Raw genomic sequence first — 23,553 nt, 5'->3', positions numbered from 1 at the left:
CAGTATTTCAAAAAATGAAGTGCGATACATGGGTAATAGGATAAGGATTTTGCCAAACAAACATCTTTATAATAATATGTTGTAAGAATCTCAAAGCCCGAATAAAAGACTACAACCGCCAACCATTATGCTGCAATCTTTAATAATATATTTTTATGTATCTCCAGTGAATATAAGGCTTTTACTAATTCATCATCATTGTTTCAAACTCACAACAATGAGAGAATAAAACCTTTTTAAAACTGTTGGTGCTTCTGCAAAGAATATTGGAATTAAACCTTAAGATGAAGAAGTTTTTTGCACAAACTGCCGGAAGTGAATTTGTCGGCAAAGTTCTAAAAGTCAGTCGTTTCCACGTAACTGTGGAAGATGTTCTGGCAGAAGGTAGCGTCTTCAATACATTTAGTTTATTCTGAACTATTGGATTATTGGTTTGGACTAGGGTAGGCATAGAAGTTTTAGAGATTACATAAAACATTGTGAGACACGATGCACAGATATGTAATGTAGCTTGAAAAATGGTGCAATAAACATCAAAAGTAGACTTATGAAACCTGTCGTTTTTAGTCCAACAAATATGAAACTGAAGTATAGTCTAAATACATGTACGGTGAAGGCAACAAACATCTAGTTGTGTACTTAATTGTTTCCTGTGCACAACATTTGTGCTCTGCTGCCCACTTTACTTTCCACACCTGTATTTTTGAAACCAGTTTTCAATCACTTCAATCTGTAAACACCAGCTGTGGACCAAACATTAATTTTAAGAGCATGTCCATAATTAGATCTTCTCTGTGTCCAATTAGAGAGCTATAGGTTGTACTTTAATGCATTTAAAACTTTGTAATTGGAGTCTTTCATGTTTAAGCTTACATCTACTTTCTTCCATAATATAAATATACATTTATTTTATATATGTAAAATAAAAAGGGTCTATCTTTATAGGATCCCAAACCGTTAACAGACGGTTTCTGCTTTACTGTATGTAAACAATTAAACTCAAATTTTAAAAATGAATATAACTAAAGAATTAAATAAGTCAAGTAAAAGTAAAAAAGTTAAAATCCTTTTAACAAAGGTCTGGCCATGTAATTCACTTGGATCTGGTTAAAAATGTATTTTTTAATTTTCTTATTATATTGACAATTTTTTTAATATTGTTGATGCGATTATTTAGGTGGTTTTTCGATGGTGTTTCTTGGCAAACTACACAATGGCCACAAAGTTGCTTTGAAGCGAATGTACGTCAACAACAATGTGGATCTGCAAGTCTGCCAACGTGAAATCGACATAATGGTAAATTATAACAAATTTCTTTGTAATACTTAATACACTGTTAGGAAATTTATTTAAAAAAAAGCCCAATCAGTAGACCTGATCTAAATTTTTGTGGTGGGGTATGCAAATTAAAAAAAAACTTATTTATTTTATAGCCAGGCGGCAATCAATAATACAAAAGTGTTAAAAAAATTTGAACAATCATGTTTAATAAAACAAATGATCAAAATGAAAATAGATTTTTTTGATCTAATTAAATATGGCTGTGCCAAAAGCCTGTCATTATTACGAATGTCTTTTAAGTATTCAGCCGAATATATACAAACAGGAAAACATTTTAGATTTAGTAAATACCGTCCAGGAAAGTTCATAGCTTTTTACTTATTTGCAGAAAGAGCATTACGGAAAGAAGAACATTGTTCGTTTATTGGACGCAAGCATAAATTCTTCACCCAACAATCCAGAAATATACGAAGTGCTTATTCTCATGGAATTCTGTCGAGGTCAGATATTGATCTTATATAATGTGCAAGCCAACATACTTAGACATACTTTGCAGTTAATATACTAACGACATGGAACTATATTCAAAGTATATTGCTAAAATGTAAAGTGGCAAGCTAATCCAGTACATTACTTTTTTTAATCACCTGATTAAAATCCAACCATTTTAATTGATGTCAAAGATTGGGTAAATTGCTGTTATCTTTATAAAGTTTAAAGGCATTGCAATACCTGCTTCTGCTTGTATTATCATCAGTTAATGATGTTGAGCACATTAACTGATAATTGTACAAGATTATGTCTATTTACTCACATATTTGGCTTTAAACTCATTAGTAAGCTACATTATAGATCCGTACATAGTGTACTAAATCCTTTTTTTATGAAATTTGTTTTTTGTGTCGACCAACTTCTGTAATCACATGAAGCTGATCTATGTGGCATTTTTTTATATAAATATTTGGCAATATATTTTCCTGACTTTAATTATGCTGTGTTATTTACCAGGTGGCCACATTGTGCAATTGATGAACAACAGATTAGGTTCAGGTTTTTCACAAATTGAAGTAATGAAGATATTCTGCGACGTTTTAGAAGCTGTAGCATCTCTTCACCATTCGAGTCCCCCAATCACACACAGAGATTTAAAGGTAATGTTTCTACAAAACTTTTCTGCTACACTACATATTGACATGCATGTACAGTTTGAAAATATGTAGCAGCCAGTTTTACACAGTTATTATAATGTCACAAATTATGTTCGCTGAAGCAGTTCAATTCTAAATCATGTAAAACATAATTATAGGTTTAATATAAGTTTGCGGGCGATTTTACGAACTTTACTCTTTGTAAGAGACTAAATAAGAAATAAGAGACTAAATATGGCATTGTCGGCAATTATGTTTTTATATTTACGTAGTAAAATTACTGACTTTGATTATGGAATTTGATTAAGCATTTGTGGTCATTCGCTTGAAAGGGCAAGGCAATCTTTTTTTTTTTTTAAACATTTTATCAAACTTCAATCTATTATTTTCTTAGAACTGTTTCATGTTTAAAACAACAATTTAAAAATTCATTTACCCATTGAAGGGAATGTTGTCACCAATTCGCATCATTAAAATTTTACTTTTATTTTTTCTTAGGTTGAAAAACATACTTTTATGTTTAAAAAACAAATTGAAAGATACATTTATTTTTTGTGTAATGATACCCAAAGGCTGGTTGGCTTACTTCAGCCATTTGCTGTTACACAAATCACAAATTTTGCTTTTCCCCTCAGGTTGAGAACATTTTGCTGCATGACTCTGGCAATTATGTTCTGTGTGATTTTGGGAGTGCTACAAGCGAAATAATGCTTCCCATCGACCAAGCGTCAAGACAACGAATCGAAGACAACATTTCAAAGTAAGAGACATCAACGTGTGGTAAAACTTTATTAAAGGAGTCAGATCAAAGTGTTGCTTGAAATGTTTTTAACCACATAAAACAGACTCAAGCAGCCCACATTAAACTCTTTATTGTATGTCTAAAATAAATTGATATTATTTCAAGCTCTTTGTAGTCAAAGTTTGACAGATTTTTTTTATTTTGGGAAGCTATTTATGTTTTTTTATATATTTGTTTATTTGATAATTTCTTCAATAATCCTAATATCAATGATATTTAAGTTCTGGGTGCATTTTAAAAGAGGACACCATTCACCAGGTGGATTTGTGCCATGGCTTTTTATGAAAAGCTTTCCCAGGAGTCAAACTAGTTGAACACAAAGCAGCAAAGAAACAGGAAAACATCACAATGTTGTTAAACGCTCCGCTGGTCAAATTATTAGAATCAAACAGTGTACAACTTTATTTTTACATCAAACCCATTTGTTCTTGTTCACAATATTGCCCATATTTAATGCTGTTGTGTTTCCTATCATGAAATTACTATTTGTATGGAAAGATGTAAATGCTTATAGAATTCCAAAAAAATGTAGCTAGGTAAATAAAATCACTGCTACATTCAACCAAAAAAATAATTATGTTATTTTTTAATTTTTACTCCATGTTTGTCTGCTCATACAAATTTTGTTTAAGGTTTGACTTTATTAACTACCAATGAATTTCAAGATATAGAAACTATTTCAACCAAGAATCTAAAATAATAATGTCTGATTTTTTGAGTGGCAGTTGTAGAAATTTTAATGGTTGTTGAATTATTTTTATCTCTCAAAAACACTGTTTGTATATACTCCACAACCATGTTACCTTTGTTGTCATTCTTTTAGGTACACCACGTTGTCGTACAGATCTCCTGAAATGGTCGACTTATTTATGGGCAAAGCAATTGGAACTCCTTCTGACATTTGGGTGAGATGATTTTTCATTTTATGAGTCAGTCATTTGGAAGGACTTATTCAAATTATTTATTTAAAAACGGGCATTTTGTCTGAATTGCAAGTATAAAAAAACATACATTTTTTGCCCATATAAGTATAAGTAATTGACTACTACCATGTCTTCACATATAATCGGTCATTTAAAAAAATATAATTTTTTGATTTGAATTATTATACAATTAATTAACTGACTTTCATTATGCCAAAAAGTCTACAATCATGTTTTCTTCTGTCCCCTGGATAATTTACAAGTATTTATTCGCTATAAACCTCACTTTTTTATCGCAGGCCCTTGGTTGCGTTCTGTACAAACTCTGCTTTTTCGAGTTGCCGTTTGGGGAGAGTACCCTTGCAATACAGAGCGGGGAACTCACGATACCGGATGAGTCAAAATACTCACGAGAAGTTCACTGCTTGATAAGTAAGTAAAACACTCATGTTAAGACATAGAAAAATTCATAAGAGTGAAAACTCCAAGTGGACAATTAAATATTTACATGTTTTCCTAGCTTAAAATTTCTTATCTTAAATATCTTAAAACTTAGTCACTAATTTAAAGAGTTAAACTGGGCGGTTGACTTTCCATTGAAACTTATGCTGAAACTCATTTTGGTATCACCATGAAATCCATAACAATAAAGCCTTGGCTTGAGTTTGCCTTTTGGTGTACACTGTACAATCGATTTAAATACTTACTTTTTTCTTGTCTTAAAATTATCTGCCGACTGTGTACCCTAATTTCATGGAAACCTGTTTTAAAAGTGACACTAATTTAAAAGTTGCAGATAGTCCACTTTGTATTAAACCAAGGACTTTTGACTTATCGTTTTTCAAATTGCCCTTATTCTGAATAGTAGAGTCATGGTTGCCCTGTTTATAACGTCAAAATAACAGAAAAATCTGAAGATACTATTATTTGCACTCTAACCAGTGTATCCCTTGTCATTAATAAATTAAAAAAATATTATTAGCACAAAAAAAATAAAAATTTCATTAGCACCCTAACCAATGTACCCTCATTGATTAACTACTTACCTTGCTGACCTTTGACCTTTACCCAGGGTACATGTTGGAGCCGGACCCCGACTCGAGGCCGGATATTCACCAGGTTGCCCACTTTGCCTTCCAACTATCAAAGTCTCCAAACCCCGTCCTCAACACCAACGTGAGTTAATGCTCCGATTCATTTCAATGTAAAGTTGCGATTCGCTTGTTGCTGAACAATGCTGGAGATTTCATATCAGGGTTCTTGTATTTTATTAAATTGTTTTTTGTAAGTTTATGGCTGTGATTGCCGCAATTGCTGTTGTTAGAAACATTATGCAAACTGGAAAGTTATTTAATGAGATATTTATTCAATTTTAACCAAGGTTAAAAACAAGTTATATTCCAAGTAAGTTTTTTACACAAATTAACAAATTAAGTTCCATTCTTAAGTTATCTTTAAACAACATCGGCTGTAAACAACTCTGTTTAAGAAAATAACAGTCACATAGTTGTTAAATTTTCTTTTTCTAAACTTCATTTGTTTTTATTACTATAATTGCATCAAACATTATTTTAGGAAACATTATTATATAGACTGCAAAATAATTACTTAGATTCAAAAAACAATTTTTTGGATGAAATATAACAAAATACATGTCATAAAGAAATTTTAATTTTTTTGTATTCTAATACTTTGATTGGCAAACCTTCTTATATTGGATGATTGGCCTTTAATACCAGTGTCTGTCCAATCTTGGTGTATTTCCATAAGAAAAATCCCCATTCATAACTTTTATTACTTGGTATATAACCTGTCATTGTGGAATGAATTGACACCTCAGAAGTGTTAAGCTTATTTATGTGTTAAATTGTCACCTATGATGTAATCATGTGAATATATTGCTTGACAGTTCTGCAATATAATTATATTGGCATCTTGTCAACAACAGCACACGCCTTATCTTCTGCTGTTTGAATTGTCACTGGCAGGCTTTAATATCGCTTTAGAGGGAATTACAATCATTTAAACCACTTTCTCTTTAATATTTACATAGAAAGCTTTTGAATCTAACAACAAGATTGCACAAGTGGTAAATGCTACCAAAATACACTTGCTTTTACTTAAATATAACATATGTGTTAAATGCCACTTTAAAGAAACATTTGTTTTAATTGTGCGTAACAAGTTTTTTTCATTTTTTCCAAACAAATTTAGATTATTATTGAATCCTATGCTGATCTAGAAAGCACGCTATTTTTTGTTTGTTTTTTGCACGAAGAAGTTGAATAGAAGGATAAATTCCCGATATTTTTGCAGAATTCTCGCATCCCCTCAAGCCTTCAGTGCCCAATGACTCGGAGCCAGGCCGAAGAAATGAAAGAAGTTATTAAACAAAGGTGAGCAAATATTCAACAATATAAAAAGTTATATATTTGCCAATTGCAGGGTTTTTCAACTTTAAACAAGGACCAACAGCTTTTCATTAAGGAATTAGTACGAATATTAAAACACATATAGTATTTTTTTTGTTATATGGAAAAAGTTTGCTAAAATACAAACAGAAAGCTAAAAACACAAACACAACCACATATTTCACAGAAAACTTTCCCCAATACACAAAATGTGCTTTGACTAACAATGGCTTTACAGTGTTTCATAAACCTGGAACAACTGATGTTTCACTGAAACACTTCACATATTTGTTGTTCCTTCCATCTTATTTACATCAAACAAAATTATTCTTCAGTAAAATAAAAAGAAAATTTGGTGAATTGCCAAAGAATAAATCTGAGAAAAGACACAAACTTGTAGAAAGATAAATGTGCTAAAAGCTGCTGGCCAATGATCCGTGAACAGAAATATTGTTTCCTTCACACATCCTGTTTCCTGTTGATAAATGCTAATTGGTGTGAAAGGTTAAACGCAATTAAAACATTTTGCTGTGAAAATTTAATCGCAACAATCATTTCCTCATTAAATAAATCTAATTATAAGATACGAATTTGTAATTAAATACATATATTTTTACTGCTATATTGATCTGTGCTTTTGCCTGTAATGTGTCGTATGTAAATTTGATAATTTTAAATCAACCAAATCATTAAAAGTACAAAATAAATATTTTTCTATAATGTAATTGTAAAATAAGTAGTGGTATATTATAATATTGTTAAAACAATATGACACCACCAATTATGTCATGGTCTCATGACCTGTCTTGTGATGCAACTTCCAATGTAAAATTAAGTTCTTTTTTTAGGAACTGAACTTTGTACAAAAACAATTTGTGTCAGCGTTTCATATTTTAAACAATTCACTGGTTTCATATGCGTGTTTGTTTTATTTTTCTTATTTTTACTGTATTTCACCTACCCATGTTAACATCAAAATACTGAATAGCCTTTAACATATCCATATAAACATTACTGTACTAACAAAAAGCTGTTTGTGTATATTAAGTAAAACGTCTGTAATAGGCAGTTTTTCTTATTTGTGTTTGCCCATTTTTTTTAATTTTTAATATATTGGTTTAAAAAAACATTTTCATCTTTTTTTGTGAAAGCATTCTTTTTTTAAAATCTTAAAAAAAAAATATATAAAAACATTATACCATTTTTTATCAACAAATCACGACATAATATATATTGATAAAAGTACTTTAAAAGTGTGACAAATTGCCATATCCCTGTATAAACTACTTTGTAATGCCGGACGTTATGTTACACTACTGCCTGCCACTGACCTTATTTTTGATGTGACTTTGTGGCAACGCTTGACATGTTTTTCTACATAAACTTGGTCACCAAACTTTTCTCTGAAAGTTCCTGATAACTGTAAGGCCTGTCCGCCGTGGACAAAATAACTGTATGGATTTATGATCGCAGGTCGAAAAAAAAAAAACTAATTGACCAGGCGGGCCAAATCCTGGTATTTTGTTGTACCAGGTTAAGCTTCCAGAATAGCAACATCATGGTAGCTGTTCTAGGAGTTTGTCACAAATGCAGCCGTGTTTGTTTTGCAGAGAAATGAAGTCGAAGCTTGGGATGTCGTCGGGTGACGGACCGACCGAGACAAGCATAATGCCCAGGAAACGACCCCAGGGTAAACACGCCTTGGCACAACCCACAAGACAACACAGGAACCCACCAACCAATGCCAAGCAGGTGTGAAATATATTGCAGATGTTCTTTAGACCTTCCCTGTCTTGGTCAAAGCCAGTCGTTTGAGTCTAAAGATTTTTTGTTCCCACTTGAGGTCTTTGTCGTCACTTACGAGTAAGGGCGAGGAAATTTATTCTATCTTACTGATTCAGTTTGCCATTGAAATTACATCTACCATGAATTCTAAAGCTGTGATTTAAGAAAATAAACATTTTAGCAAAGAGGGTAATACACTAATTAGCAGCTGATGTGCTTAAATAAACTGAAACACTTTGATGCCAATCAGGTTTGAAATCATAGATCACCAAGAATTCAACCGATGTGAAAAGAAATAAATGGCAAAAAAGTTAACTGATGTGCCTAACACAAACAAAAGTATTGTCAGAAATATATTTGTTCCACTTTTTTTAAATTTGAAATGCCAACACTTTTCTAAGATAGGTGAATAATTTTAGGAATAGAAATAAAATTCATGTGAATCTAATATATAAGCATTAACATTTTATTACCAGCTTTATTTATATTGTCACAATTTAAACACAAATTCTCTAGTAATTTAATTAGGTCTTCTGGCAATTGTATTTGTAACAAAATATAATAACCAGATGAACTGTTTTGATTTATATTAGACCTATTAGCTACAGTTTATACTTTAATTATTTCTCGACATGTTTTTAAAAAAAATTGAAATTACTAATTTTATTATAATGTATGTATTCAGACACAGAAGTCGGTGGAAAGTCCATCAGTGGCGGTTGCCAGTGCGCCACCGCCATCTGCCGCCGCCAATCCAAACCTTATCCAAACTCCACAAAAGCCTCAACCAGCTGTGCAAAAGCAAATGGTGAGATTAGTGAGATAATCCTTGGTTGAAACTTGCCTCCAAACATACTTCGTAGCATCTGGATTATGGGATGGTCACATAAAGTCTAATAATATATCCAACAATACAGTGTATAGCATGAGCTTGTCAGGAGAACTGATTGGAATCATTGAACAGACGAATCCACAGCTAAAAATATTCTGCTCTGTTAGTGATTAGCAGTTTACAAAATCATTGTAAAACATTTATTTTGTCGGTCTTCTTTTGTTGGTTAAAGTCACTGAATAAACGGAAAAGTATTTAAACATTACCACATTAATCCTTAAAATGCCTCCTAATTAAAAAAAAGCATAATAAATGGGCTTAAAGTTTAAATGCAATGAAAGGAATGCAATGAAAAATTAAATAAGTTAAGAGTAAAGTTTGATATCTGCTACAAGCCTTACAGTGCCTTACAATGTGGAGCTGAATCAAGCCCATTCCCCAAGTGATATGTTCTTGTAAATAGGCAAGATTGTTTTATGTGAAGGCATAACTAATGATTTTAAAAAAGTTTAAATTTAAACACTTGCATGTATCTGTAAAAGCACTGCCTGAATTTGCAACTGCAAGAGTAAAACCCCTGCCTAAATAATAATCCACATATTTTGCTTTTATTTGATGCCACTTGTCAGTCTGTAGGGTCAATATGAAATGCCTTAACGTTATAAAAATTATACCAAGGCTGAACAACCAGCACTAGATTGTAGAATGGTGGATATCCACTGTTCAGGATGTGACAAATTACTGAACTAATTAAAGAAAATATGTCATTAAACCATTAAGAGTTAAACCACAAACTAATGAACATTATGTTGATACTTTGAAGTGTACAGTAACCTTTGTTTTCAAGTTACTCAATTTGTTATCTTTTTGTACTTTCTGCGCATCAATTAAAGAAGCTGTCTAAATGTCTCTATATTATTTTATCTTACAAGATTTTTTATTTTTATATATAGGATTTTTTTTTACTTTTGTTAGTTAAATGCTTTAATTGAAGTCATAAATGGAGTTATTTTTTTGGGAATATGTAATAGAAAAGTATATATACATCTATATATATATAGATATATATAAGTGTTGCTTTTGTCCTAATTTCACCTTAAAAAATAAATTTTGTATTTTTGTCTCAGTTAATCATTTTTGTTTACAATGCTCTTGTTAGATTGCATATTTTGCATTTGAAAGCACCCAAGCAGGGTTATGTGTGGGCATTACATCAAACGAACATGTCAAAACAATGTTACATCATTCTAGTTTCTTATGCCTGTGCAATGTCACTATGCTTTTAAAGCGGTTCATTCCGTAAACTGGCATAATTATGGCCAAAGAAATGTGTAGTGTTAGGTGGTTTATAATTAGTAATTAACTAGTGGAGATCTTTGAAAACTAAAAAAAATGATTTGTTTTAAGTTGTGGCTGCTATATTCAAATTGGAAAATACATGAAAACAAATATTTAGCAAATCTCAATTGCAACTAATTTGAGTTTATGCTGCCCAGACATTGCTACATTAGTTTCTAACTAATAGTTATTGTGCAAAGCCAGTTATGTTTACAGGTATGATTTTGTCCATACAAGGCACTAAACCTATTTGCCCCACTCTTAATACAACAGCTCCATGAGGTTTATTTGCATATGGAAGGCACAAGTCTCATTTATTTGCATCTTTAAACCTGGTGACCTTTTTGTTTATTCCAACACTAGTAAACTCTAGTCAAGATTTAATGTTGCCTGTACCATAGGAAATGTTCTGGGATAGTAAAAATTAATTACATTTTTAAAAAATATAACACAGTAACAATCGCACTAAAACACATTCCTGTTCAGTAGTTTTTTAACTTATTAGTCAATGCCAATAGATTTTTTGTGGTATGATTTTTAAAGTAAAAGAATGTATTTCACAGTTAGGCTACATATTGTGCTCAAGAAATTTTTTTAAACAGCAAAATTTAATACAGTACTTTCCTTTTCAAGTCTGCGACCAAATTTTAATTCTTTAAACTTTATTTCACAATCCTTTTAGTGATAAACTTAGTGTTTCTTGTTGTCTACTTCTTTGTACATTTCTTGTCGTAATTTAAATGTTTTAAGGATTAGTTTAAACTTTACATATCAATATTATAAAGTAGAGTTAATATAATTGTAATACTGAGTGTGAATTGATATGCAGCTGTACTGACAAATTGCTATGTTATAAAGGTTGTGAGCAAGTCGTGTTTTAACAGTTACGTTTACACCCTGTTTGAAGGGCCACGGTGGCATTGATCCTAAGCTGGTGCTACAGCAGACCCAACTAACCGAGGAAGGACATCGATTAGTGCTGCAGCAGATTCGCCCGATGCAGCAACAATTGATGGCCATCCAGCAAAAGTTGGACTCGTTTAAGCAACAAGCCGCGCAACAACCAGCCTTAATGCACTTGATAAGGGTTGGTGCTATTTTTTCATTTTTGCCAAATAATTAAGAGAAGTGCGTTACAAGATGCTCCCTTCATATAATGGACACATTTTGTTTATTAAAGTGTACAAAATTTCATTTTTTTAAAACGCATTTTCTTTTAATGAGATAAACAAAATCACTTTATAGAGTGACTTATTGAAGTTTAGCGTCCGAAAGTTGCATTTACAAAAAGTTACTACTACATTGGCAGTGTATATTGATAGCTTGGATGAAATGAAGCATATAAAAAGATGTAGTCCGTATTTTCTCTATGCGATAGTTTATAAAACTACTGCCAAAAATGAATTGCTTCAGCCATTAATACTGCGTTTCGCCTTAGAATGGAAATGTTATATATATATATTTGATGGTCTGTAAATCGATCTATTGTTTTTCTAAATTGTTGACCACCGAATTCTGCGCATCTAGTATAGAAAGGTAAGTTTAAGTGAAAGTTATATAATTTGAAAGTAGTTTTTCGTTTACTATTCAACCACAGATATTTAGATATGATATTCTGCTTGTCATAGTCCTTTTCATGATTACCACTGCTGGCGATTTAAAAATTTTATTGGCGTCAATCTAGGTGTTAAGTTATGTTTGATGTTCAATAAAAATACCAATAGTAAAAAATCCTGTTGTTCAAAAAGATTCAGCAAAACATCGCTAAATACGATTTGCTAGTATATCGTCATGTGAATAAAAAAAACTGTTTTTTGTGACCTGTATTTGTACTAAAATATTTGTAATGTGTTTTCACTTGTTTTTGTTTTCAGCCGCAAGTAATCCATCTTCAGGAGCAGGGGGCAGCCACAAACCAGGCTCTCCAGCAAGCAAATGCAAGGCTCCAGCAAATACAGCAAGTCCTGGCACAAATTAAGCAGGTGCTAAGCCTTACTACATACCAACACTATGTATGTGGCCTAACAAATCCGATGCTTGCTCACTCTTTGTTTTTCAAACTAGAGATGACTGGTATATTGGTTTACCGATAATATAGGCTTATATTCCACTGCTGATTTATAACAGTTTAACCCAGGAAAATAAGACATGTATAATTATGTAGATAAACTTGGTGTAATTTGTATTATTTGGTAAATTTAATTTACTGTATCTCCGGTATTTAAAAAAAAAGTGGGATCGGGTATTGTTCGGCAAAACATAAAATCAGGTATCAGTTATCCCTGAATAAAGAAATATGGGTGGATCTCTTTGGTAAACTTGAAATGTTGTAAAGTCAGTAAGTAATGGTTCGAAAAAACTTCGAATATGAACACCATTGTTTTATGAAAAAGTTACATTTTGTTAAGAACACAGAAACACACAACAACACACACAAACAAGCTAACAGATAAAAAACATAAACATAATCACACTAAAAACACAAATAAACACACACAGTGAACACACAGAAATACATCGTTACACACAGAGACAGAGAAAAATACACACAGACAACACTTAATAATATGCAGATAGTTTTACAAATACTGTTGTTAGTTGCTTTGTGTTAGTAGAATATTATAGATGGAGACCAAAGAACAACTTTATTTTGACTTTCGTAAAATATTTTCAGGTTTTATTGCAACAAGCAACAAACCAGATGCATAATGCACAAGTTGCGCAACATCAACAACAAATTGCGCAACAACAGTTCAATCAACAACAACAACAAGAAATGCAAAAACAACAACAATTGCAACAACAACAAGAAATGCAAAAACAACAACAATTGCAACAACAACAAGAAATGCAAAAACAACAGCAAATGCAACAACAACAATTCCAACAGCAACAACAACAATTACAGCAACAACAGCAATTGCAACAGCAACAGGAGATGCAAAAACAACAAGAAATACAAAAACAACAACAACAACAACAACAACAACAACAACAACAACAACGAATGCAGCTGCAACAACAGCAATCAATTGGTGCTAGCAACAGCCAGGTAAGAAATGTTTTAGTATGATAAAGTTCAAGAGGTTTAAATTTCTCATTATTTCATACGATTGAAGGACAGTAGGTAAACATTGTGTCACCTGGCTAACCAAAATAATTTGATGAGTAAAGCCAACTTGCTGTGAGATTCAACAATCAAACTGGCTAGCTAATTCTAAAGTAGCTAGTTCTCTAAATAAACTGTTGTTTTACCTGTGTTTGAATAATTTCATATTAATATAAGTAAAACCACCTGAAATGTCTGCCTGCCTCTTGCGAAGGGCTTTAATTAAGAATTTAACCACCTACAATTACACCGGGGCCTGTAGACTCACCAAATCTGTCGAACAATGATGCAAGCAAGGCAGGCTAGAAAACAATTAGTCTGCAGTGAGGTTCAAACTCATGACCTCTGGTCATACCGAGACTGTCGCTCTACAAACTGAGCTACACAGGTTAGAGGGGAGCTTGTCGAGAAACAACCATAACACCATGGCCTGCTGCATTCTATTTGTAAGTCTGTGGTGAGGTTCAACTCATGACCTCAGCCATACCGGGACCGTCGCCTTACCAACTGAGCTATAATACCGCTACCAACAACTTTGATTCAAACATCGCTATCACAGCTTTAAGCCTAATTGTCCAACAGACGACTTTTGTCGACCAGCGCCCCCCAATACCAGGATCGGTTCAACCGGGGCAAGGTCGGCCAGGTTTGCACAACAAGTATCGGGTCCTCCCCGTCACCTTCGGGGGGAGCCTGACCGTGTCCCCGACTCAAGAGGTCATAGGTCACGAGTCAAGCGACGGAGGTCACAAGACACACCGGAGGGCGCAAAGTGACGTCACAAGTGAGTTTTTGACACTAAAAGGCAAAATTAACTAAAGATGATAAAAGTGCTTATCAAAGCAGTAATGTTAAGATGATGTCAATTTACTCAACATTTTGCTTTGAGATTTATTGTCATGCTAGAATACAGATACGTGCTCAATGTACTTATGAAGGAAAATTAGTGTATTATTTCTCGGGCAAAAGTACATTTACACCAGACACTTCATTATTTAGGTAATGTCATTAAAATTGAACAAATAATTAAGTACAAACTTGTTTGAAGTATTTCTTGTTGTCCAAATTACTCGTATAGACTTTTATTGTACATGAGAATTACATTAACTTTTTTGAAAATGCATCAAAATTTGATAAATATAATTTGCACGGTTTCATTTCAACTTTTAAATATAAAAAGCACATATTAGATTCTTGGTTGGATGTTATGGTGCAACGTTAACTATTTATCAACAAATTTGTTGTTTTTGTGCCCAGGTATGGCTGCTTCCCAGAAAAGACGAAACCAGCTCGCTGCGTCATCAAACATGCCATCAAAAACTTCTGAAATGCAAAAAAGTAAGATTACTTTATCACAGTATTGCGTTGCAGTTTTCAAATTTTGGAGAAATTTGCTTCGAACCAAAAGTCGGCAACCCAACCAAATCAAACAGTGATACACTTTTGGGTTGCATCCCTTATGTTGAGAAACACTGCACTAGTTGAATAAAAGGCTACAACTTTTAGTTTATTCACTTAAAAATATGAAATACTTTTGTTAGGAAATATAAGGGCTTCTTAATCGCATGTTGATTAAATACTCTTGCAATAAATTTTAATTTGCGATACTGTTTTGAGTGGTAAAAAAAATTTAAATAAATGAACATTATTTTAATAAGAACATTTTCAATTTGCACTTCTATTACCATCATAATAAAATGTCTTAACCAAGATGGAGTTGATCTAATCGACTTATTTGTTAAGCTGCTACTTTACAGATTCGTACAATCGTACATCCTTGTTTTATAACTTGTTTTTCCAAGCATTTCCTGATCGCTTGCATTTCCAGGCCCAAGCAGCAGCAGTTTGACCCCTGACCTCGCGGTGTGGAATCCTTTCGACGGCGACAACTTTGTTGAAATGTCGCAAGGGAACATCACCGACAAGGAGTTTGATGATTTTCTCACCAGTAGGAACAATAATCAAGGTGCTTGAATAGCTAATTACCACTCTACAAAGAAATTGACAGTAAATCACCAAAAACAAGTGACTGACGACGCCAATACATTAATGTAGCAGTACTTCATACAACAAAGCGTTGTTTAAATGAATAAATTTCATAGCCTGGTCCACACGAAAAAATAACCCCTGATTTGGAATATAGTAACACTAATTAATTTATTATTGGCTGCTAATAACAAAACCAAATCTCCAAAGTTGTTGTTTCAATCTTCAACATTAGATGAAAATGAATAAAAAAAGATTTATTCGAAACGTTCAAAATGCTTCCTACTTCTGCATCAGCTTTAATTGCTTATTACATTACCACCGCCTTCAACTATTATGCTTCAAAAGACCTGTGCGATATTTAGCTTTAATGAGAAACTTTCCTCTTATGTTCCCAGAAGACAACGACAACAACAACAACGTAGCGATGTCGAGCGACAACCAGCGAATAATCCGCCAGCAACCAACCGACAAGCAATCCTCAAACAAGCAATCCACGGCCTCAAAAAACTTGAGCGCTGATGTTGGGGCTCCCGTAGTCTCCAACATCACACAGCAGTCGCAACACGCCGCCCCTGGAGTCAGCAGTGTGGATCCCGAGCACATGGAGGAATGTTTGGATGCGGTCAACAACAATGGGGATGTTCTGGGTCAAGCTAAGGTGGGGTCTGGGGTTTCATCGCAAGGTCTGCGGGTGTTCGGGGTCATCGGCTACGCAAGCCTCGAGCAGTCCATTGAAGGTAAGAATTATATGAATGTACTGTTGCTGCCATACATTGTATCAATATGAAAACTGTCCAGCAACATTTTTAAGTATAGTATTATTAAAATATCTTGACCCTCTTAAGATTAACTGAACAGTTCATGAAAACAGTCGTTTGAAAATCCTTTATAAAATGGTTTATGAAGTTGGCTGTGATTTTTTTTGGTTTTATTAGAAAATTGAAGCTCAACAATGATTTTGGGCTCAGTATGAGAAATATTCTAAAAAAGAACATTTTTGGTGAAAAGAATAATTTTTTAACCATGCAGCCTTCATTGACTTGAAATATGAAGCTATACGGATATGAGTCCAATGACAATTTTTTTATCTAAATTTATTGAATCCGATTTGCGAATCAGGATTTAACTTGTAATGAGGCGATATTATCGAATCAGAGCCGATACTCAACGCCAAGTGGAAGTATTGGTACTCGTCCGATAATATTAATATGTGGATTTCGGTCATGATTTGCCATTTAACTGAAGGTAACTAATGAATGACGTCATTATGGAATTGCGATAGTTTTAATCCAAAATATCGTACACTCCTTATTTATACATTTATATTTTTAGAACATCCAGAGACACAATACGATGGTGATGGGAGGGCAGCTTCGTCGGATCTTGAGTTCACGAGCTCTGATGAGGATCAAGTGGATAAAGATGATGAAATCACTTCAAGGCATTTGCTCGAATCAGACAACGATGAATTGTGGGTTTATATTTGTTTCGCTTTTGTATGGTTTTACAACCTTTTGGTAATAGACTGGTGGTTAGGGAAATATAGTCCATAAATATTGAAAACTATTTAATATTATCGATAATTAATTAAACACTTTTAGTTGCAAACTGAACTGTTTTACACCATTTGTATTGTACTTATTAACGATAAAACCCAAACTTTATTGCCGAATAACCAAAACATTCCTGAAAATGTCTGGACAACTGCAATCTAGCCCTTGAGAATAAGCACTGACCTACGATAACCGCATAATCGCATATATATCATAGTACACAAGAGCCTTAAGAGGTTATAACCGAAATCAGTTGATTCGAAATCACGAGCTCGGCTAAACAAGGACCGTTGTTATGCCAACAGAGTGTGTTATGATGTGTGTGTGTGGCCAGTGAGACTTTTGAAGGCATAGATCGCAGTTGTACACACTTGTGTATGAATTACATTTACGGCCCAAAAACAATATATTGGTCAATTTTAGTCTAACAAAACAAGGATGAAAAAATATGCTAAGGTGAGATTCGAACTCACAACCTCGAGTCAATTGCCATAACGCACTCGCTCGTATTTCAAGCCTTTATAAGTTTCCAATCCCCACGGACCTTATCCCGAACCTCCTCAGAGCCGAGGATGCGACTGACTTGTTCGGAGCTTCTCCCTTCCAAGAACAAACCGATGCTCCTCCTGTCCACCAGAGGTCGCCATCACTCGGCTCCGACATCTTCATCAATGCTCCGTTCGCCGCAGGTGAGTTGCTGGAGGTTCAAATTATTAATATTATGATGCATTGTACAAAAATCTTTGTTGATAGCCATAACAAATTAAACTCGTAAATTCAGGCTTGTAAATTAGCCAATCCAAACAATAAACATTGCTTTTTAGAATATTTAGTTTACCAAGACAAATAGTTTAACTCGATCGTCTCTGACCATATTTTGAGGCAACTAGTGGCAAAATAATGTTTTAACTGTTTGTCCAACATTGGTTGAAAGTGTGCCATACTTAAAAACCGAAATTGAAGAGTTTTGTCTTGTTGTGTAAATTCGCCATTGAAGTTGAAATCTGCTGATTCCACGAATTTTGCCGTCGCGCAGCAACCCACCAAATAACGGCGAGCATTTATTCCGGCGATTTCGCGGAAGTTTTCAACTTTTCGTTGAGATTTGTTGTCATATTGATCAACATTGATGGCCACTTATTCAAAAAAAATAAAAACAAGTGACACTTTTGACAAATTGTATTTATACAGCGCCATCTTATTCGGATTAAACAAAACTGAATCGTGCTGGTTTGATGCCTCCAATTAAAACATAACATAACTCACAAATAATCCCCAACCTTATTATTCCAATTGATTTATTTTTCCAAAAGACGTTAGTCAATGCATTTGAAACAATCACTTGAGTCAAGTCGAGTCATTTTGCCAAAACGACACAAGTCCGGTTAATTTACCAAAGCAAATTAAGTCAATGCATTTCAAACAGTGACTTAAGTGCACTCAAGTCAAGTGACTGACTTAAGCCATGACGACAAAGAAACCTAAAAATATAAAATTCATGATAAAACACTGGACCCCGATTCCAAATTAAATTTCCAATAACAACAACTTTCCCTCAAGGTTCCAAACCCACCGACCCACCCACTGGTTCCACTGACCCCGCTACGGAAGCTCCCTCTGACCTGTTTGGCGCCACCCCCTTTACCGACCCGCTCCCCCCTGACGATTCGCCCCCAGACCCCTTCGACGCGGCGCCGTTCGCCCCTGTTGTGGCGCCCGATGAACCCAACTTCGCCGAAACCACCATCGTCACGGTTGAGCGATCAAGCAAAGACATGGGGACCGATTTATTCGGGGCTTCCCCTTTCCTGGTAAGATTTAGTTGATTTATAATTTGTTTTTGGCTAATCTTAATAAAATTACCAAAAGTAAAACACTCGATAAAATAGACATATTTATTTGTTTACAAATGTTTCGATAATTTAAGAGTTATGTTTTACAAGTTTACTTTTAGTTCTAGTTTATTCTGAAACCATTTCAATTTTAATTTGTTTACTAGCTTCGTTTGCCACATTTGCATAAAAGTTCTTGTAAAACAAACCCGGTTATATAGGTTAAACCCTGTCATAGATTTTTTTCAAGGGGAGTTAAACTGGGGCCCATGCACCCATTGGGGAAGTGTACTTATTAAAAGAAGTCCTGAAGGAATTTTTTAAATGATAGTTATAAAAAAATAGACTGCATTTTTTTTTAAGAAAAGAGTTTAATTGAAAATAGCGCAATGCCGTGCAAAAGAAGTATTTTAGGTGTCCGCGTGAAAAAAGTCCAAAAAAACCTGGTCTCGGCCCCTCATAAACCTACCGTGTTGGTCTCGGCCCCTCATAAACCTACCGTGTTTGGTTGCAGCCGAACCGCGGGTGGTAAACCGATCTTAAAAATATACTCACTGCTTTATTACACCGAGAGCCATCGCAGACTCACCAAATCTGTCGATCTATGATGCGAGCAGAGCAGGCTAGAAAACAACTTAGAACTCACGACCTCCGGTCAAGCCGGGACCGTCGCTTTACCGACTGAGCTTTACACACAACAAGCAAGTCGAGAAACAACCATAGCACCGTTGCCTGCTGCGTCCTGTTTGTACAAGCAACTTGAGATAAATAGCTCACTGTATTTACAAATGTTAAAGGAAACTTGTGCGTTTGTTCGCAGCCGAACCGAGGAGTGGTGAACCGGTCTGATGTTAAGATTAACCGTAAAGCTGCGGTTCGGTATCACCACGTCGAGGTCAAACATGAGGGTGGGGCGAGGAGGGTGAAGGTGGCAAAGAACAGAGGTCAGTATCCATGCTCGCACTATTAAACGCTTTAGCTCAGTGCTTTTAAAACTCTGTTGGGAAGTTTTAGGGCCAATTCATTTTGAGATAACTTTTATCACCTTTGGGTAGTTTTAAGAGAAATTTATTCCGCAATTTTTCACTAATGCACTAAATAAGCACTTGGGATTATGTTGCCCTTATATGGTTTGGCCTAATGTTTAAAAAAGTAACTTTTATCAGAATAAATTAATTAAACTGTTAACCTTTCACATTTAATTGTGAGCGTTTTCGGACAAATTTAACTATATAAGCATTCTATGGCTTAAAGTCAAAGGTCACTGAGCACATGGTGCATTGACATTGTAGTTTACTGCAGTTGGTGTTACTACATTGTAGCGGTAGGAGTTCGACTTGTTTATATTTGAAAAAATAAGATGTGAATTCACTTTAGTAATACTTCAAATAAATCCAAGTACACTGATAAACACTTGGTCATCGCGTCCACTAGTTTACAAAACAATTAGATTAATAGTTGTACATTTGAACCACTGAACTTCGCTGCAGATAACAACGAGAACCTGGGACCAACCCCGACCCGCCGTAATCGACAACGTCGCTCATCTTGGAGTAGTAGTAATAGCAGCAGTGGAGGGGGGAGGAGCAGAAAGTCGAAACAAAACTCGAAAGCTCGAAACGCGAGGTGAGGGGCACTTAAGTGTAACTGTGAGTGTTGTTGTCACTTAAGTGTAAAATATTTGAGAGAACTTTTAATATTCCTGGGATCAATTTAAAACTGGTTAAAAATACTTGGGCATATATTTTTAGTATTTTTAATCATTCCTTGGGTTTTTTTAGTATTTTAACCAATGTTTAACCCCAAAAGTGTTTTTCAACAAACATTCCTCGGGATAATTTTTTAGTATTTTTAACCAGTGTTTTAAAAAAAAACATTCTTGGGGTTAAACACTGGTTAAAAAAACTAAACTAAACACAAATGGTTAAAAATACTAAAAATATTAAAGTAGACAAAGCACAACTTACAGATCATTCTCCTAATGTTTTTCTTTTGCATTATTCCAGAAAAGCTGGTGATTCTATAAAGTCCCAGGAATCGACGGATCTTTTCGGGCTTGCCCCATTTACCCCAAACACAACTTCACCCAGGATGGACAAGAAGGTGGCGGTCAGCTGAAAGCCCCTGGGGAACCACCGGGGTCGGTGGCCCCTGGGGAATCACCTGGGTCACTTAGCCCCATGAAGGTTCACTTCGTGTAAACTGTGACACCCAACGGCCCGCCTGGGATTTGAACCCAAGGCTTCTCAATGCGTTGGAAGCAACTCAATCAATCCTCTTCATTATTTATAAAAGTGTTTCTCAACCTTTCTATGGCGGGACCCAAAATTGCGTCGGTATTGATTTGTTTGGCCCCAACGTTAGATTTGTTAGGATTGGTTTTGAGCAAAATTTCTTAAAAAACTTGCGATAAATTGTGGAAACAATACAAAGACATCACCCATACTTAATAAAATTGACTTTATTAAGGCTACTCTCTTATTTCTTCTTAACTTACTTTCAAAGCTTAAAAAAATCAGTGCATACTGGATTCGGCAAAGTTTCACTGTTATACTTGCGCTTACTATTTGGGTCGCTCTAAAAAGGTTGAGAAACACTGGTTTATAGCATACGTGTATCACAGGGTATTTATCTTCGTCTACATAACACAGGTGTCCGATACTTCGATACTTCGATTGCCGATATTTTTAGACAAAGGTATCGTGGTCCGATCCGACAAAGTGCAGCATCACTCTAATCTTACAAGAAAATTGTTGAAATAAAACGTACAAAGGCAATATTTTTCAGGTTATTAAGCAAAATTTACTTCATTGTTAGAAGCTGACTTACCTTTGTAGGATAATGGTTGGAGGTTGTAGTAAGAAGTATTAAGAATATCAAAGCCCGTAGTGTTCAGTGTGTTCACATTGAATGAAGATTGATTCGAAACGTCAAAATGCCACCTGCTTCCATACGGGCTTTGATATTCTTATTACGTCTGACTTACCATTGATTGTTAATTTATTATTTCTGTGGAATTGAACTACGCTGCTTATAAAACGTCATCGCTGGAACTCCCATAATATTTGATATCGGATCGGCCACGATACAAACCTAGTATCGGGCAAATACCGATATATTTTGCAACGTGTATCGGCTTTGATCCGATATTATCGGACATCCATATAACCTACATGTTATATAATCCACATAATGCCTGTACTGGTAATTTCATCCCTTAGAGTTAAGGGATGTTTATAAATCCATTACGTTATGTTCTAATTCACTGTTGTAAAATCCAGTTGTTTGATATATTTAATAGGATTTCTGCACTAACTTCTAGCGATAACCCTTTCATATAATCTTTCCAATCCAAACCCATACACCAGCTCTCACTATCCATAATCTATCAAGCATTCATTTTAGTTTGTGAAACATAATTAGCGTCGTTTCAAGTTCTATTATAAATGGCTTAGACTTCAATAATGTGACAAATTATGCAATTAGTTACAAGTTTAAAAACTATATCTTTATTAATAAAACGTTTCTGCCCTACTTGTATTTGTCGCACCAAATTGTGGTTGGCTATGGAATGATCATCGAAAATTTACTGATTTATTTTTCTTTGTTTTTTTTTGGGACTAGGTTAAAAACGTTTTCTTTCTTGAGTGTGCAATATTGGCTTCAATCGACAAAGTTGTTCGTGTTCTAAAATGTACTTTTCTTATTTCGGATTTACGCTTCTGGTATTTGTGGAGTATTTCGCACTTGACAAACGTACTTGAGCCTAAATTTACCTTGAACCTGCTTGAATGTAAATACTTCAAGTTTTGAACCAAATAAACCTTCTTGTTGATTTTCAGCTGAATCCTCGCATCTCTATGCATGAGTGATTCAAGCGAACGTTCCGCTTCAGTAAACCCATGTTTCATGCTGCATTTTTTCTTCAAAGTTGAAAAAATTCTCTTTTTTTCGGTGCGTTCCGTTCAAAGTCAAATCCATCAGCAATTCTTGTGCTTCTAATGCTCGGATTTTTTTGCATGACACTAAAACTAGACGCTTTGAATTCAACTAAACGCTCACTTGTTTGCAAAACACTATTCTTATTCAGAATGTTCTGAATTTTTCGAGTTACTTCAGAATAATTGTCGTAATTTCTCGCTTCGTGTTTCCCTCTAGTGTTTGCTTGTATAGCGACGAGCGTGATTGAAATGTAGAGATCACAAAACGTTCTTATTTATCTGCTATGTAATAACCGCGATGCATTTGTTTAGCTGGTTTTTTCAGCCACTTCCAAAAATAAAACTTCGTTCTACGAATGGTTTGCGTGATTTTTCGTCGAAATATTTCTCAGAAGATTTTGAGGTTATTATCATTTGAGCGAACGTTTATCATTCGACTTAACTATCAAACGTCCAATTGAGAAACGCTTTAGAAATTAATGAATATTAAGTAAAAAATAATCTGCTTTCATAAAAGATTACGAAATTATTGAGTTGAAACTGTTAAGATAATTTTAACGTTGAACGGGCACAATAATAATGCAGGCCTAAAAATATTTAAAGGGCTTA

At 34.3% G+C, this 23,553-nt stretch overlaps 1 protein-coding gene across 4 annotated transcripts; it reads left to right on the top strand.

Annotated features, from left to right (window-relative positions):
- The first annotated feature begins 173 nt into the window (after positions 1-173).
- Positions 174-23,264, top strand: LOC146137106 (uncharacterized). 4 transcript variants are annotated; one of them, XM_083395013.1, is made up of 24 exons: positions 174-384; positions 1,178-1,296; positions 1,670-1,781; positions 2,290-2,432; positions 3,065-3,189; positions 4,055-4,136; positions 4,454-4,586; positions 5,227-5,330; positions 6,471-6,550; positions 8,176-8,317; positions 9,036-9,158; positions 11,428-11,607; positions 12,395-12,502; positions 13,195-13,572; positions 14,230-14,413; positions 14,887-14,967; positions 15,458-15,595; positions 16,014-16,355; positions 16,951-17,089; positions 17,688-17,860; positions 18,732-18,982; positions 19,824-19,947; positions 20,494-20,629; positions 21,010-23,264. In XM_083395013.1, the coding sequence occupies exons 1-24, from the start codon at positions 285-287 to the stop codon at positions 21,119-21,121; spliced, it is 3,609 nt and encodes a 1,202-aa protein (XP_083251139.1). In that variant the 5' UTR covers positions 174-284; the 3' UTR covers positions 21,122-23,264. The 4 variants fall into 4 exon arrangements, with proteins under 4 accessions (XP_083251139.1, XP_083251138.1, XP_083251140.1 ...); XM_083395012.1 differs by having other exon boundaries at positions 14,212-14,413; positions 16,017-16,355; XM_083395014.1 differs by having other exon boundaries at positions 14,212-14,413; positions 17,736-17,860.
- The last annotated feature ends 289 nt before the right edge of the window (positions 23,265-23,553 follow it).

Source organism: Ascidiella aspersa, chromosome 8 (genome assembly GCF_963924565.1).
Source record: "Ascidiella aspersa chromosome 8, kaAscAspe10.2, whole genome shotgun sequence".
NCBI lineage: Eukaryota > Metazoa > Chordata > Ascidiacea > Phlebobranchia > Ascidiidae > Ascidiella > Ascidiella aspersa.
Note: the sequence above shows the minus strand (reverse complement) of the source record. Positions and strands in the feature narration are given on the sequence as shown.